Source organism: Talpa occidentalis, unplaced genomic scaffold (assembly GCF_014898055.3).
Source record: "Talpa occidentalis isolate TD23 unplaced genomic scaffold, MPIMG_talOcc4v2.1 talOcc4.17, whole genome shotgun sequence".
NCBI classification, from domain to species: Eukaryota; Metazoa; Chordata; class Mammalia; order Eulipotyphla; family Talpidae; genus Talpa; species Talpa occidentalis.
The window spans coordinates 4,041,672-4,057,584 of record NW_023601754.1 but is presented as its reverse complement, the minus strand read 5'-3'; the positions used below and the strand labels follow the sequence as shown (position 1 = coordinate 4,057,584).

At 39.4% G+C, this 15,913-nt stretch overlaps 1 protein-coding gene across 11 annotated transcripts in view; it reads right to left on the bottom strand.

Moving 5' to 3' along the window:
• Nucleotides 1-4,377: 4,377 nt before the first annotated feature.
• The window catches only part of CHD9 (chromodomain helicase DNA binding protein 9), a 184,272-nt gene continuing 172,736 nt past the window's right edge, over nucleotides 4,378-15,913 (bottom strand). For 10 of the 11 annotated variants that reach the window (XM_054696865.1, XM_054696866.1, XM_054696863.1 and 7 more), the window contains 4 exons: nucleotides 15,541-15,759; nucleotides 13,162-13,290; nucleotides 9,797-9,901; nucleotides 4,379-9,025 (listed from right to left, as the gene is read on the bottom strand). In XM_054696865.1, coding sequence (XP_054552840.1) covers nucleotides 8,147-9,025; nucleotides 9,797-9,901; nucleotides 13,162-13,290; nucleotides 15,541-15,759 — 1,332 coding nt within the window. In that variant the 3' untranslated portion in view covers nucleotides 4,379-8,146. Of the gene's footprint in view, nucleotides 9,026-9,796; nucleotides 9,902-13,161; nucleotides 13,291-15,540; nucleotides 15,760-15,913 lie in introns of all 11 variants that reach the window. The other variant, XM_054696870.1, reaches the window with a different exon arrangement.

Sequence of the window (15,913 nt, the reverse complement as noted above, 5' to 3'; positions counted from 1 at the left end):
GAGGATTCACCAGAGATGGAGTGGGGAGCAGAACAGGCGGATCCACTGAAATCCACTGCTGAGGGTGTTACAGGGCAGCCCCGATACAAAACGGGGTGCCTGGCTGTGGGTCCTCACCCACGCACTTAAAAGGACTTATCAATGCTCTACTGCGGGCACATGCGAAAGGTTAATGAAAGGTTTATTTACAAGGGAAAGGGAAAAGGAGGAAATGTACAGCTCAGGGAGCAAAGTGGGAGACAAAGTTTTAAATGCGTCCTACCCGATCCGCGGATCTGGAATCCCAAATGGCGCTCTGAGAGCTGCCCGCGAGCCAGGAGCCCTGAAGCCAGGAGGCGAGCGACAGAGCGAGCCCCCCAAGGCCCAAGCGTCTGCTTTTTATACCCAACCTGGCTGCTTAACTCCACCCTCAGGTCCCAGCCACCTTCCCTTTGGTGGTGACGGGATTTGTCTTTCCCAGCGTCTTGATGGCTTTGGTCTGGAGCAGGGGTGGAGTCCACAAAGCCTGTGTGGAATTAGCTCAGGACATCCTTTCCCCCTAACAAGGGGAGCAGCGGGGAGACAGGAGAGGTCTGCTGCGCCATGTGGGTCAGCCCCTTGGTCGGGGATCGAACTCCTGCCACTGTGCCTGAGGATAGCTTGATAGCCCTGAGACTTTAACCCCTGTGCCTCCAGGGAGGCCCTAGTTTTACTTTTGTTTCCCACCTGGATGTCTTTTTTTCTCTTTTCTCACATGAATGCCCTGGATAGAACCTCCAGAATAACACTGAATAAAAATGGCAAGAGTGGACACCCTTGTCATCCTGTCTTAGGTGAAAACAACCCAGCTGTCACCACTAAATATGATGTTAGTAATGGGTTTTTCATACATTGCCTTTGTCAGGTTGAAGACATCTTCCTCTGTTTTGCTCACATTTAAAAAAATAACTCATGAAAGGGTGTTGGATATTTCAAAACGTTTATTCTGCATCTAATTGAGATAATTATAGTCCCTCCTTTCTTCCCCTATTAATAGTACATTGATTATTTCTTATATGTGGGATTGGATTGATGACCTTAAATTCCTGGGGTAAAGCCATCTTGGTCATGGTATGTAACTCTTCCTATGTTGCTGGATTCAGTTTGCTACCATTTTGTTGATGATTTTTGCGTCTATACTCATAAGGAATAGTGATTGGTCATTTTCTTGTAGTGTCTTCTGTTTATAATACCAGGGTAATATTGGCCTTATAAAATTTGGGGAAATTTTGGAAGAATTTGTGGTGAATAGGGATTATCACCTCCCATAGTCATAATCACACTCCCCAAGTAAAACCACCTAATCCAGGGATTTAGTTATGGGGCTTTGTTTAAATCAGTAATTCGATCTCTTTATATACTCTTGTTATAGGAATATATATTTACTCCTGATTCACTAGTCCTTGGAATTTGCCGTTTCATCCGTTATTAATTTATGGGGATACAATTATTTGCAATATTCCCTGATGGCATCATTTATTGCTGAAAAGGAGATTGATGTCCCCTTTCATTTTTGATTCTAATAATTTGAGTCTTATTTTGTCGAATTTTTTCTTTTTGTTACTCTTTGCTTCACATATTTTGTTCTCCTTTATTTCCAGTAACACTTTTTGTTGTTGTTGCCAAACCTTTTATTAGCATAGCCACTCCAGTTTTCTTTCAGTTACCATTTATGTGATATACCACAGGTATATCAGGCATATCTATGGGAGATATGATCTAAATATTTCACAAATATATCTAATGTGCATATACAGATGAATTGTTCAGATTGTGATAGATGCAGGCATGTCAAATCAGTGGAGAGAGACTCCATAATCCTGTAATACTGCCTAACTACCAGAGAAACTCAAATTAAGATTCCTATTTTTAATATCCAAGATATACTAAGAACTCATACAGGTTTTGTCCCTGAAGATGGCGACAGAGTAGGTTCTTGGCTTCACTCCCGAGTCCGAGGGCAAGTTAGGGACAAAGAGGCAGCTTCAAGGGCAGTGCAGGGACTTCAGGAGAGTTAAGGAAGGCTCCAGAGATAAGGGCAACAAATTCCAAAGGGGACTAATCAAACATGCCAGGACGAGGAGCAACAGGACATTCCTGGACAAGGACGATTAAGGGCTGGGACACAGAGACTTAGTTCTGGGCACAGAGACATTCAGGCAGTGAGTGAGAACTGACCAATCACAAAAACAATTAGGGAAAGAAGGTCTGTATTCCCTGAGACTCGCTCCTCCGGCTTCCTTGCCCCTCCCTGCTCTGGTTCCATCGGCCTGGAGGTCCCACTTTTTTTCTACTTTTATTTTTTTTAAGGATTTATTTATTTTTATACAAGAGCTGGGGTACAGGCCAGAGGGGCAGGAGGGTGAGAGGATTCACCACAGACAGAGTGGGGAACAAAACAGGCAGAAGGACCGAAATACACTGCTGAAGGGGAGCAGTGGGCGAGGCAGGAGAGGTCTGCTGTGCCATGTGGGTAGCTCCCTGGCCAGCTGGGAATTGAATCCGTGCTGCAGAGGCTGCGGACAACTTCACAGGCACTCAACCCGCTGTGCCACGGGGAGGCCCCCCACTTTATTTCTGTTCCTTTTCTCCTCAATAAACCTTTTCTTTCTCTAAACAAATCTGCCTCTTCTCATTTGCTTGCCTGAGCGTTGGGGAAGTTCCTGCTGAGGCTTCGTGAGGCGCCAACCCATGGCGGCCTGGTGGCTGGACTCAGCACTGCCCCTGCAGCCTGGGATCCATTCCTGGCTGGGAGACGAGGCCTGAAAACCTGCAATTTCACTATCACCAAGAGGATAGTCATCTGCAGTGAACCAGAGACCCATGACACCCAGAATCCATGGCTGAGGCAAAACTGGAACACCCCTTGGATAGACAAAGATGGTACAGAGGAGACATGGATGAAGGAAAGTCAAGCTTCACTGAGCAGGGTATGGGTGGGGAAAAATGCGTGGAAGCTGCAGACTGGGGTGGGGGTTAAAGATGGTGGGACTGTTCCAAACCAGGGCCCTGGGGAGGGGAGAGACACCCAGTGGGAGACACACTGCAGACTGGGGGGAAACGTGCACAGGGGCTGGGTTGCTCCACACAGGCCAGGTCCCCAGTAAGGAGGCCTGGGACTATGCACTGAACTGCTCCCCCTGCCCCCCACCCTCAGGGCTTGTACTGACCTTGTGAGGTACATAGACTGACAGGACACAGGCAGCAGAGTCCCAGACCTGTAACTACAGAGAGACAGAGGTGAGCCGTGCACAGAACACGAGTCAGCCCTCCCTCCCCCAGCACATTCCCGCCAGTGACTGGACCCCTCTGAGCTCTTCCCCTGCTCTGCTGACTGGCCAACTGCAAGAAAAGATCTCAGTCCTATGGAAGCAGCAAATTAAATAAAAGAAAATTAAATAAAACCACATTGTCAGGGGCCTCCCTGGTGGCGCAAGGGGTCAGCACGAGTTCCATCCCCAGTCAGGGAGCTGACCCATGACACAGCAGACGGGTCTCGCCTGCTGCTCCCTTGGCAGTGGATTTCAGTGGCTCTGCCTGTTCTGCTCCCCACTCTGTCTCTGGTGAATCCTCGCCACCCCCGCTGCACCTCTGGCCTGTACTCCAGCTCTTATATGCATAAATAAATCTTTTTAAAAAAATCACATTGTCATCTGCACTAAAACTAGACTTTTCGTAAAAATACTGTGTAAGATTCTTTAATGACATGGAAAGCTAACCATGATAGGGTAAAAACAAAAAGTCTACAAAATGGTATGTACAATGTAACTCCACTTATGAGAATATATAATAAGTACATGCAAAGGAAAATGAGCCACAAACTAATGAAAAACTGGGCGGTCCAATTACCTCCCAGTGTAGCATTAACAGGGACTTTTGTTTATTCTGTGCGTGCCCCATTGTCTCTAATATGTACATCTCACTTTTTACTAGGAGCGATTTAAAATTTCATTAAGATGTTGTTTTTGCCTATTAATTTGGCAAAGATTATTTCAAGACAATGCATAGTATGGGTAAGGACTCTGGATAAATGAGCATGTACACCACCTATACTGCTGATGGTTGTATAAATTGCTACTAATGGCATCATTATGAATTTGCTGACACAACCAAAGTCCTGAAAAACAGAGGAAGTCTTTTCACTCCTAGGGATTAAGGAAATCATGAGGGATGATGTAAAATATACTTTAAAAACCCAAATGTCTGTTTTTAAACACATGGTTAGATGACATTTGTATAGGCCAATGCTATGTATTAAGAAATCACATTGCAGGATTTATTGCCACAGGTCAGTATGATAAGGGCAGAATAATAAATATTATGGCCCTTAGAATACTGATTTAATGTGGAAATTTACTGTATTAATTTCCTAGGGCTACCGTAACAGATTACCACAAGCTGAGCGGCTTAAACAATAAATTTATTCTCCCACAATTCATGCCAGAAGTCCAAAGTCAAGGTCTTGGCAAGGCTGGCTTCTGGTGGCTCTGACAGTATCCTCCGAGCCTTTCGTAGCTCCTGGTGGTGGCTGGCGATTCTTGATGCTCCTTGGCTGTGTCCTCTCCTCTTCTCAGGACACTGGCCATGAGATTTCAGACCCACCCTAACCTAGTATGACCACATCTCAGTTACATCTGTCAAGACCAATGTGCAGTAAAAGTATATCCTGAGGTTCTGGGTTGAGATAAATTTTTATAGGACACTATTCAACCCGTTACAAGTATATAACACACATACAAAAAAAGATTAGATATTTGTGTTAACAGTATCTCAGGGTGGGTTTATAGATTATTTAAATATTTTTATTTGTGCTTTAGTGCATCTAAATATAGCTTATGTACTGGAGCTGCATTTATGTAGAGATTAAGTTCTAAATTTATTGTATAAGGTGCAGATTACCTGTAAAATAAATCATTTTTCCTGCTATAGCTCACAAAATACAGAATACCTACTTTTAAGCATCCCTCATTGCCAATTCTTCCTTCGGCACTTGGAATAAATTACTATTCCTCTGGGTGAGCACCAGATGAAGTAATTGGCTTGTATTTACACGCTACATTGTACAAAAAAGAAAAAAAGGTTTTCTAAGCATGAAAGTAGAGTTGAATATGTTCAATTTAATGACTGTATGATAAGCCGTCACAGTTCTGCTTTGTAATTAGAGGAAAAACAAATTTCTTTGATGTTTACAAGAAACACAACCAACTACGATGATACATTAGGAAAAACTCTTGAGAGCAAGGGAAAAAAAATAATCACTGATTTCCAAAATGGATGCCTGTAAGAGATGATGTATACCTGAATCTTTCTGAATTTTTTGAAGATGTAGTGCAAGCAAGTTTAGGAGAATGTTGATATTGTAAATGTAACTACAGCTAATTTCTGCCTTTAAAAATTCTTTTAAAGGCATCCTTTCCTTTTAAAGATTTAGGACTGGTTTCTTTCATGACTGGGATTAATTATATATACATTTCAATCAAAAAAGTAGCGTCATGTACAGAGGCTGACATCATGGGTAGTCAAAGAATATGTTTAATAAAAAATAATTAAACTTCCATTTGCTCTATAGAACATCATAGAAAGTAATTTAATAAATTACAAATGACTTTTTAAGACGTTTGCTCAACTACAGAAAGCAAATTCAGACTACACAAAACACAACTGGTAAATATTGCAAATGTCCAAAAGAAAAATTGGACTAAGACTTGAATCATGAAACCTGAAACAAGGGCTATAAATACAAGGCAATAACAGCTATAATTCTTTTAGTAACTACCAACACATACTTGGATATCCTTTCAACTGTATCTTTAGTATTATGTAATTCTACTGATTTTTTTTTCCTCATAACCCTTAACTTTACACAACCACATTTGCAGGTTTGTTTGTTTTTTCAGCTGTAGCCGGACAACTTTCCCCCAATCAATACTAAATAGAAGTGTCTTGAAACCCAAGAGAATGTTTAAAGTTAATATTACCCTTAATGCTTTGAAAACTGCAATTGCCTTATTACATAGAAAGAGAATCACTAAGATGTTAACCAAATTCAGTTGACCATAATTAGGAAAATATTTTATCTCATAAATTTGATATAAATTAGATTTTAGTAATACGATCTAGAGCTTTTCATCCGCCTGTTTTTTAAAATTGGGGAAAGAAAGGAATAAAGATCATGTGGGTAGAACCAGAGGGAGGGAATGGAAATATGGACGGTGAGGAACACTCCACCGGCAAACCAAGCTAACTGTGTTTGAAAAACTTTGGCTATCTCATAGGTGTGTTCTAGTGAAACAAAAGTGCAATACTGCAAAGGGAAGATACTAGTATGTAATATATCATTATCATGATGGAGAATTACTACCCACTTCTCCTGGATGGGCATTATAGTGACTATTGCTAAGACATTGCATAAAGGACTATCAATTCAAAGAACTATTTCGGGAAAATACAAAATCAATACAATCCCAAATGGAACTTATATAATTTTGTAAATACATATAACACTGTCTCTCTAATAAGGGGTTAGTTATTTTACATACAGAAACAATTTACTGGTAAAGGTCTTGGAAAATCCAATGTAATTGCTTAATTCATGACAAAGTTAACAGAGTTCTATCAAAACATACTGAAAGTTATTTTTTTCTGTGGGAGAGAAGTGGGGTACTTTTCCCCTCTAAATTTACCCCCTCCCAAATTTATCACTGACTTAACCAGTACCAGAAAAATGCTCACATTTCTCTCTCCTTAGGAAGTAAGTGACACTTTAGGTCCAATTCTGTTCTAATTGTTTTAAATGTGTGCGAAGGAGAACGTGGCCTCTCTACCTTGTCAGAAGAATAGCAGCGTTAGCAGGAGGAACGGTATCACAAATCAAATATGAGACAAGGTTCACATGGCAAAGGGTGCTAAGAAACTGATCAGAAGCCCTAGGGCTTCATTTTTGTGGTTTACAGGTATAACTTGTATATTTTTTTGAGATTATTCAAAGTGCATTTTAAAATGGGCAACTCAGTATATTTAATCTACACTGATACCCAACACTGATTCTGGGCAACATTTAGTCTGTTTACATCTAGAAACTCAAAATGAATTTAGACTATCTGCATATTATTTTACCACGATTGCCTGTTAATTTTGGAATATTTCCATGACATAAAACACAAGGAAAAATCTAAACAAATAAAGCAAACAAACAGTTTCTTTTACATGAAGTATGCTGTGTTGAAAGTTCTTTTCAGTGGCATTTCATGAGTTTGCCTTTTCTGAAACCTGGAAACAGACATTACTCATCTGAGACATAATTATTTCTAATAGGAGGCCAAACTTGGAAAAGTTAAAACTAAAAATGTCGAGAGGGTGCCAAAGTCACATGACACAGGATTCTTTCATGACTTGATTTCACTGATATCAGAATTAAGTTCAGCAGAAAGCAAGTCATATTTCTTGCCAGATTGACATGATCTATAGGATGTGTTTAAAAAACCCCTGAAAACAAGTATAGAATTAGAAACGAATGTAAACTTCCTAAACTAACTCAGCTGAGGTAACAGGTAGCCAGTTAAATTGGCTGATTGGGAAACTTATTTCTTCTTTAAAACATACTTGTACCTGAATGGGAAACATCAGCAGTGCATCACAACACTAGAGCATTTTCATGTAATTAAAGCGATGGATGGTGATGTAGATTCTACAGCTTTCATGACATTCATTAGCTGCCCAAATTATTGCTGAGTTTTGATCTGTAAATTATAGGTGTCAAGGAGGCTGTAAAACTATATTCAAATTAAATCAGTAATATGCATAAAGTATTCTGTGTTCACTGCAAATATATTAAATATACAACTCTTATTGAGCATAATTTTCATAAAATTAACCCCCAACAAAATTATAATGCCTTTTGTTGTAATTTTACACCTTTATGTATTTGATAGTACGTACGAGTTCAGAAACTTAGGAATCTTAAGAAATATTACATGCAAAACGTCTCTGAAAGCAGTTTGCACTTCGAAACAAATAACTGAAATGTTCGGTCAGTAAGTTATTGATGCACTCAACACTGGGGTATTTACAATTCATAATTAAAGAAAAAAATCCAAAATCAGTTCATAATTTAAGTGCAGTCTGGGAATCAGTCTTCGTTACTAGAATCTGAATCCTCAGATGACGATGATGTACTATCAGATCCAGAGGAAGCGTCGGCTTTCTCTGAACCCTCATCTGTGCTGTTTTCATGAAGAGGACTTGGTTCAGTTCCTCCTTTGTCTTCCTGATCTCTAACTCGGGAATCTTTTTCCTTTACTTCTGCAGACTTGGCCGAGCCTAAGTCACTGTTTTTGTTTTTCTGTACATCAAAAGTATTGGACTGGGACAAAGTTGGAATATGAAGATTAAGGCCTGGAGTGAGAAGCATCCCTGGATAAAGTATATTAGATAGTAATAGTGGGTTAAGAGCTAACGGGTTGGCAGCTGCAGCTGTGTTTAACGCAGCAGTAGAGGATGTGGAAGGAGAACTTGACACAGAGTTTTCTCCACCATTCTCGGAATTTTGGCTCTCTGTCCTTTCTTTCTTTCCCTCTAGCTCCTTAGAGTCATTTCCCTTTTTCTCTTCTGTTCCAGATTCTGTAGACTTTGTCAGGAGTCCTCCCATGCCCAACAAATTTGGTAATCCAGCCATTCCTGACAGCAGCATGGGGAACATGGTGGCAATGTTTTTAGCTTCTCCTCCAGAAGAAAGGCCGGCAGGCATTCTCATCAGCCCTGCGGTCACTTGCAGCGACTGCAAGTTTTGTAGGTTTTGTTGTAAGGCCTGAAGAGCTGTGAGGTCCACTCCTGGAAGTAACCCGTTGGCTAACAGAGGATTGCCCGACACACTGGCGGCGGATGCGGCCGCGGCCATCGCTGTGGCCTTCGCGATTCCACTTTTAGGCCGTCTCCCTCGCCTGCTTACTTCCTCCCGCACAACAGGACCCGTGAGGATACGTTCATACATACTTTCTGGAAGAAATCCCTGAAAAAAAAAATTCATGAAGAATAGCTATATTAAAAGCAGTTATTCATAAACTTACTTTGTATTAGTGTAACTGATTATGAGACAGGTTAATTTCTTAAGTTCTTCCACGTCTTAGTTTATCAACACATGAGACAGAAAGCGGCCTTTAGCTTCCTCCCATACTGAGATGTGAGTTTATAGAATGGTTCTAGAAAACAGAAGCTTCGAGGATATGTTTACATGAGCATGACTTGCAAACCCTCATGTGCGTCACACGCCAACTGCTCTAGAAGACGAAACAAGTGGCCTCTTCTTAGTATGCAAACAATAAGGAAAGGACAGATGCAGTAAGGAAAAGGTGAAAATTAAAATGAGATGCTTCATACAAACCTTTTAATTATCACTTTTAGGAAGAAGGAGAGAAGGGTCAAGCTTTGGAGGGAAAAAAAAGATGCACTACCCAGACCAGCAGTAGCTCCTGCACATCAGGAAGCATCAGGTCCAGGACCCGGGGGAGGCAGCCATGCTCCCAGCTTATAATTCTGCGATTTTCTGGGGCTCAAAACTCATGGAAGTTTTACTAGTTTAGAACTTCGACACTAGTACTGCTTGATAGGAATATAATGTAAGCCAGAGATTTATAGGTTACATATTGAAATGACAGTGTTTTGGTTATATTGTGTCACATAGGATGCTATTACTAAAATTCACATCTCCTATTTCCGTTTTACCCTTTTTAACATGACTGCAATAAAAGTTACAGCTCTGAGTATATTGTGAAATACTCACGGATTGCTTAACAACATCTCCCCATTCAGGAGCCACTCCGTATTCTGAATTTTCTTTCAGGAATCTACACAAATCTTTCAAAGGGGGAGCAAATGCACCTCCAACCTGTAAATGAAAAATAGGGTGTTAGACACCTAAAAATCACTGTTAAATTGTGAATACATTTCTTGCTTGAAGAATGTACTGTACAGAATTTATTTTTTTTTTAAACACACATACTCTTTGAATCACTTCTTTGAAATTATTTTTATTTTTTAAAGATTTATTCATTTATATAAGAACCGGGGTACAGGCCAGAATCGTGGGAGGGTGAGAGGATTCACCAGAGACAGAGTGGGGAACAGAACAGGCAGACTGACGAAATACACTGCTGAGGGGAGCAGCAGGTGCTACAGGAGAGGTCTGCTGCGCCATATGGGACCCTCGCTGGCCAGCCAGTATTGAACCTGTGCTGCAGAGGCTGCGGACAGCTTCACAGCGCGGCGCTCAACCGCCTGCGCCACCAGGGGAGGCCCTCTTTGAATCACTTTTGACAATCTTTTTAAAAAAGAACTACCACAACTCAGGGGACTATTAATATATTCTCTATTCAAAAATTGGTAACGTAAAACTTAAATGTGTTAAGTAGAAGAACCAAAACAGTAAAATTTACTGTGCACTTACGATGCTAGATAGGCAATAAAGCTTAGATAAGAGTATACCCTCTGGAGTCAGTCTTGCCAGCTATGTGAATTTGGGCAAATTAATAAATCTCTTTGAGCCTCAGTTTTTGATCTGAATATGGGAACAACAAAAATACTTCCCTCATAGTAATATAAAGATAAAAGGAGACAATTCAAGTGCCTTAGCACAGGGTCTGACACATAACAAAGTAGTTGTAGTTTAATGTCATTATCATTACATGCCAAGTACTGTGCTAAGGACTTTAAGTATTTAATTTATTTTAGTTTCTCATTATATCCTCTTGAGATAAAAGTATCATTTCTATTTTCCAAATGAAGAAACTAAGTCTCAGAGAAGTTACATCAATTGACTAAAGCAAGGTAGTAAGAGTTAGTTAGGGTCAGCTTTTAAACTCAGGTTTCAAAATCCACATTCTGATCCATTTGATATCCTGGAAGTATAAAAATACCCTTTGTATAGGAAATGGGATACGGTTAACTAAATGTAAGTAAATGTGAAAAAAATTAAAAAAAAAAAAAAAAAAAAAAAAACCCTACAAGTAAGTAGCATAAAATTGTAAAATAATACTTTGAAACTTAAATGATTTAAGTTTAAATGATTTGAACCCACTAATTTAATATTTTTTTGGAGTTTAAAGAATTTTTTGAGTAATTGCTTCTCCATACATAATTGAATGAATACATACTAGACCTTGATGAGCTACAGACCAGGTTTAAAATGGCTAGTCGTGATATGTGTGTATTCAGACCTAGTGTTTCCTGCAGTCTTTTCCTAGCTTGGCTATTTTCTCCGTTTCATTTCCCTTTATTGACCGAAGTCTCTCTGGCTGGTCGACAGGAAATTTAGCAAGTAGGGTTTTTTTTTTCTCCGTAACTCATCAGTTCTTAACTCTGTACTCCACAAACTGAGGGCAATTTAGAATTCTAAAAATTAAGGGAAATGAATAAGCTCCTTATGAGACTACAATAGTTAAAAATAAAATTTAGAGTGTTTAACATTAAACCTAATAAGGAAAAATGCAAAACTTTTCTATTTCCTTAAAACTGGCTACAACAAATTTACTTTATCTAATAATGCTAATTTTTCTTACAAGATAATGTAAAGACTTGCAACACAATCTATACAAGCACATTAAGTAAAGTGCTACTAAAACATCACCTTGTATTCCGGCTAGTACATCTATGACAATACTTTGCAGTATTAACAAAAGCTGAATAAGCTATCTCTACAAAATTGGGGACAGGTTAGTATTAATTTTCATGAGTTGGTATGCACAATATTTAAAAAAATGTTATTTTAAAAATAATTGTCTTCCAATTTCAATATTTCTTCTGAGACGGTCAAATGTTCTTATACATTTTTATACTAGCAGTGAGGCAATTTACTGGTGACCAAGACAGAGTTTCAGGGAATTAACATGACCTATATAAGGTAAATTAATTTGTGAATGAAGGAATTCAATGAGAAATTTGCTGTTCTGACTCTGACAGCACTTTTTCTTATTTATTTTGTTGTGACTCATCAGAATAAAACAGAGACTAAAAACATGAAAGATACAAACTTACAAAGGGTGCCAGGGTATCCTAGCACATACTTGGCTGCACTGAATGAGACTCACACCCTTAGATCAACATGGAAAACACTTACCGGGCAACAAGAGTTGAGCCTCATTTGATTGAAAAATAGACTTTGGAACAGGCTGATCCTTACTATTCACCACTCAATAAAGCAAGAAGATAAAAGCACTATCACTTGTTATAAGGTACTTTGTTTAGGACTTTTTTTTTTTTTTTAAAGATTTATTTATTTATTCATACAAGCACTGGTACAGTCAGAAGCATGGGAGGGTGAGAGAATTCACCAGAGACAGAGCGGGAAGCAGAGCAGGCAGAGGGACCAAAGCACACTGCTGAGGGGAGCAGCGGGCGGCAGGAGAGGCGGCAGGAGAGGTCTGCGCGCCATGTGGGACCCTCACCCAGGGGCCGGAGATTGAACCAGCGCTGCAGAGGCTGCCAGCAGCTTCGCAACCCAGCGCTCAACCGTTGCGCCACTGGGGAGGCCCTGTTTAGGACTTTAACTTCTCTGTTTCAGAAACCTATGCAAAATTCTGATTCTGACAGAGAAAGACACTTTGCAGCCATATGATGGAAAATTACTGCGATAAATACACAAAACCATGATGGCTATGATGAAAACGGTGTCTCTCTAATTAGGGCATCTCAAGCATTGCACTGCAGACAGCTTCCTTGGGTCGTGTGGGGGTTGTGCTAAGTACTACTAGCCTCTAGCCACTAGATGGCAACAGTATCCCTTGTCCACCCACCGCGGCCCCATGCCCAGCAGGCTAGTGTTGGCCATCAGTGTTCCCAGATATAACCACAGGTCCCCAGGAGGATGACACCGCCCACCATGAGTCCTTGAGCAGTGCCCTTGAGTAGTGTCAGCGCTTAGGCACACACAGGAAAAGTGACTCATTTTACTCAACAGCTGAGCAAAACATGTGGAATTTGAAATCAGACTATAACGTTATGGTCCATCTCTTTCTCCACAAATCTGCCAGGTAAACCCGTTTCTGTTCTACTGTATAATGGAACAGCATTCTACAGATCTACTGAATCAACAGATTAAATTGAATTAAATACTAAATCACTGTAAAAGATTAACAACACATTTATCAGTACCTTTCTGGCATTTCTTCTGTTAATCAGCTGAACACGTTCTTCCCCAGTGAGACTGTTAACATCTAGTTTATTGGGGTTTCTGCAACGATGTCGTTTTTGTTTGGGCCTCCCCTCGTGAAGCTGCACTCTCTAAAATATACAGGCAAAGCAACAGCTTAAAAATCTTTACCGTATGAATTGTACAAATGAACTGATCCAAGTAATTCGACTCTATATTGCTGAAGAAATGTTATAGCTAACATCATATTTCTTGGATCTTACAGATTTTCAATAGACGCTGTAACGTTGAAGCATTTACCCTTTAGTCACACTTTAAAACTATTTTAACCTTAAATATATCAAGTTAATAAAAATATTAAATAAAATTATAGGTATTACATGAATCTTTCCCTCAAGTTATATATTTAAACAATTATCCAACACTATCCTAATAATTAAAATCGTTCTGTATGAAAGCAGGTCCTTCCACTGGCTCCTGGAGTGAGCAGGGCGCTGCTCTCAAGGACATGTATGCCTGGAGTGCTACCTGGAGGAGTTACCAGCAACACTGGAGCAGCTTTCTCTAAGCTGTACATTCTTTACTATCTCCTGTGCTCTGAAGCTGCATGTATCTGTGCTGGCTGCTCTTGTTTGTCTTCATCTCATCATCTTTGTCTCTTCTCATGTGATCATCCCAAAACTCTGAGGTACTATTATTATTTTACAGACGGGCATCAAGGCTTAAGAAAGGATCTTCCTCAAGGTCACACAGCTAGCAAGTGCCAATATCTGGCGATAACAACCCATTACAACTTGTTCCATCAATCCATGCTGCTTACTCCACAAATGTTAACAATGCAGGGCCTGGTGTTTGTTTTATTTCCAACCAATGGGAACATTCCAAGAGAACTAACACTCACACTCTTGACTCCTGTTACAACCTGGACCTAACTATTAACCCACCCACCCCCCACACACTTTGGAAGATGACACTGCCCTCTTTACTCTCTTCATAATTGCTTTATAAAGCCTGAATATCCTCCTCTTGTTAACCGGGTCAAATGTCTATTTTTTTTTTTTTTTTATCATTCATCAGTCACTGTCAGCTCTGTTTTCGTTCTTTCCCTAGCTGCTCTGACCTACGCAGTTACTCATTTTCATCTGTTTCCATGGGACTTAAGAGTATGTTACAGTACGTGCACTATACATACAGTATGTTGTAGCTATCAAGTCATAGGGAGACCACAGTAGAATGTGAGATGCAAGAAATCATTAAAGTATCCTTGGAAAGTTAAACTAATTTTTATCTTGTATTCTTTATTGCCATAAACGCTGCTTAAAATTTTTTAAAAATCTTAACAAAAAACTATATAAAACATTAAACAATTTGTAGTGAAAATACTGAAAAAAGTTAATAAAGATTCCTTTGCAGAGATGAGAAAGGTGTGAGAATCCTTCGGGAACTAGTGTCAGGATAGCAAGAACTTTATATTGCTCAGTCTTCTATCCTCAGTCCCTTAAAACTGTAACACTTGTGGTGTCTTTACATTAAAAAAAAAAGTCAAGATAATAATTTTTCCTGTTAACAAAATAAAAATCACTTTACCTTTATATCATACTTTTTAGTTTTCAAAAAAATTTTAGCTTTTAGTCATCAAAATTTTATTTTTTAATCATCAATAAATATTTACTGGGCGCGAGATACTATTCTGTGTATCAGGAGTGCTTAGTTCTGGGGATACAAAGGTGAATAGAACATAGTCCCTAAGACACCATAGGGTATTGGATGGCTTCACTGGGTCATTCATTTAACCTTCACAGCAGAGGTAGCGAAAACAGAGCTTCACTGTATAGAGGCTGTATCTATGCCTTTACTTTGGTAACTTACAAAGTATACATAAATGTCAAGGGAGATTGACACCAAACTCGGTCCATCAGCCTCTGATATTTCAGTTTTCCAGTTTCTTTACCTATAGAGTTATAACAATGTCACTTTGCTAAAGTTATTGTTTTAGTGCGATAATGCATGTTTAGTGCTGAGTGTAGTAACAGGCGCACAGCAAAGTCTAAATAAATGCTTACTAAGGTTATTATTATTAGTTTATACATTTCTTGGGAAAGGACTGGAAGTTTTATACCTTTACAATCCTCATTGGGTCTAACACAGTACCCCATATATACTGGAGATGACTGTTCTTATTAGACATTTGTTGACTGCAGAATGGAAAAATGGAAAATGACACTGTTGTAATCAACAGGAGAGATGACCATTATTCTTTTCTAATTTTCCTCAATCTTGGACAGAACACATATTTAACAGATTTAGTTGAGAGTTTTTGCTTCATAGGTTTGATGAAACATAGACATAAAATAAACCACGATTTGCAAGTTATTACTTACAGGAATAAAAGCTCCTAAATCTTCCACATAGCCTGGGTGTTCCTTAAGCCATTTTTCCAAATCCTTTCTCTTCGGTGCATCATCACCTGCAAGTCTTGTACCATCTTTAAGATTAATAACTGGAACAGGGCTTTCTGTATCAGGAATTCCTTGAGGTTGAGTATAGGACAGTGCTGGATTTATCCCTGTAGAAATCTGCGAGGTTAAACCTAAAGTAACCTAAAGTGAAACACCAAGCGAAGATTTCATTTCCAGGCTCTATCATTTTAGTTGTGGTTCAGTGAAGAAGCTCTTTTTGAGGAGGGAAAAACACACGTTGTTTAACATTCTGCTAAATCTTTCAAACATAAAATTTTAGAGCTCTTGGGCAGCC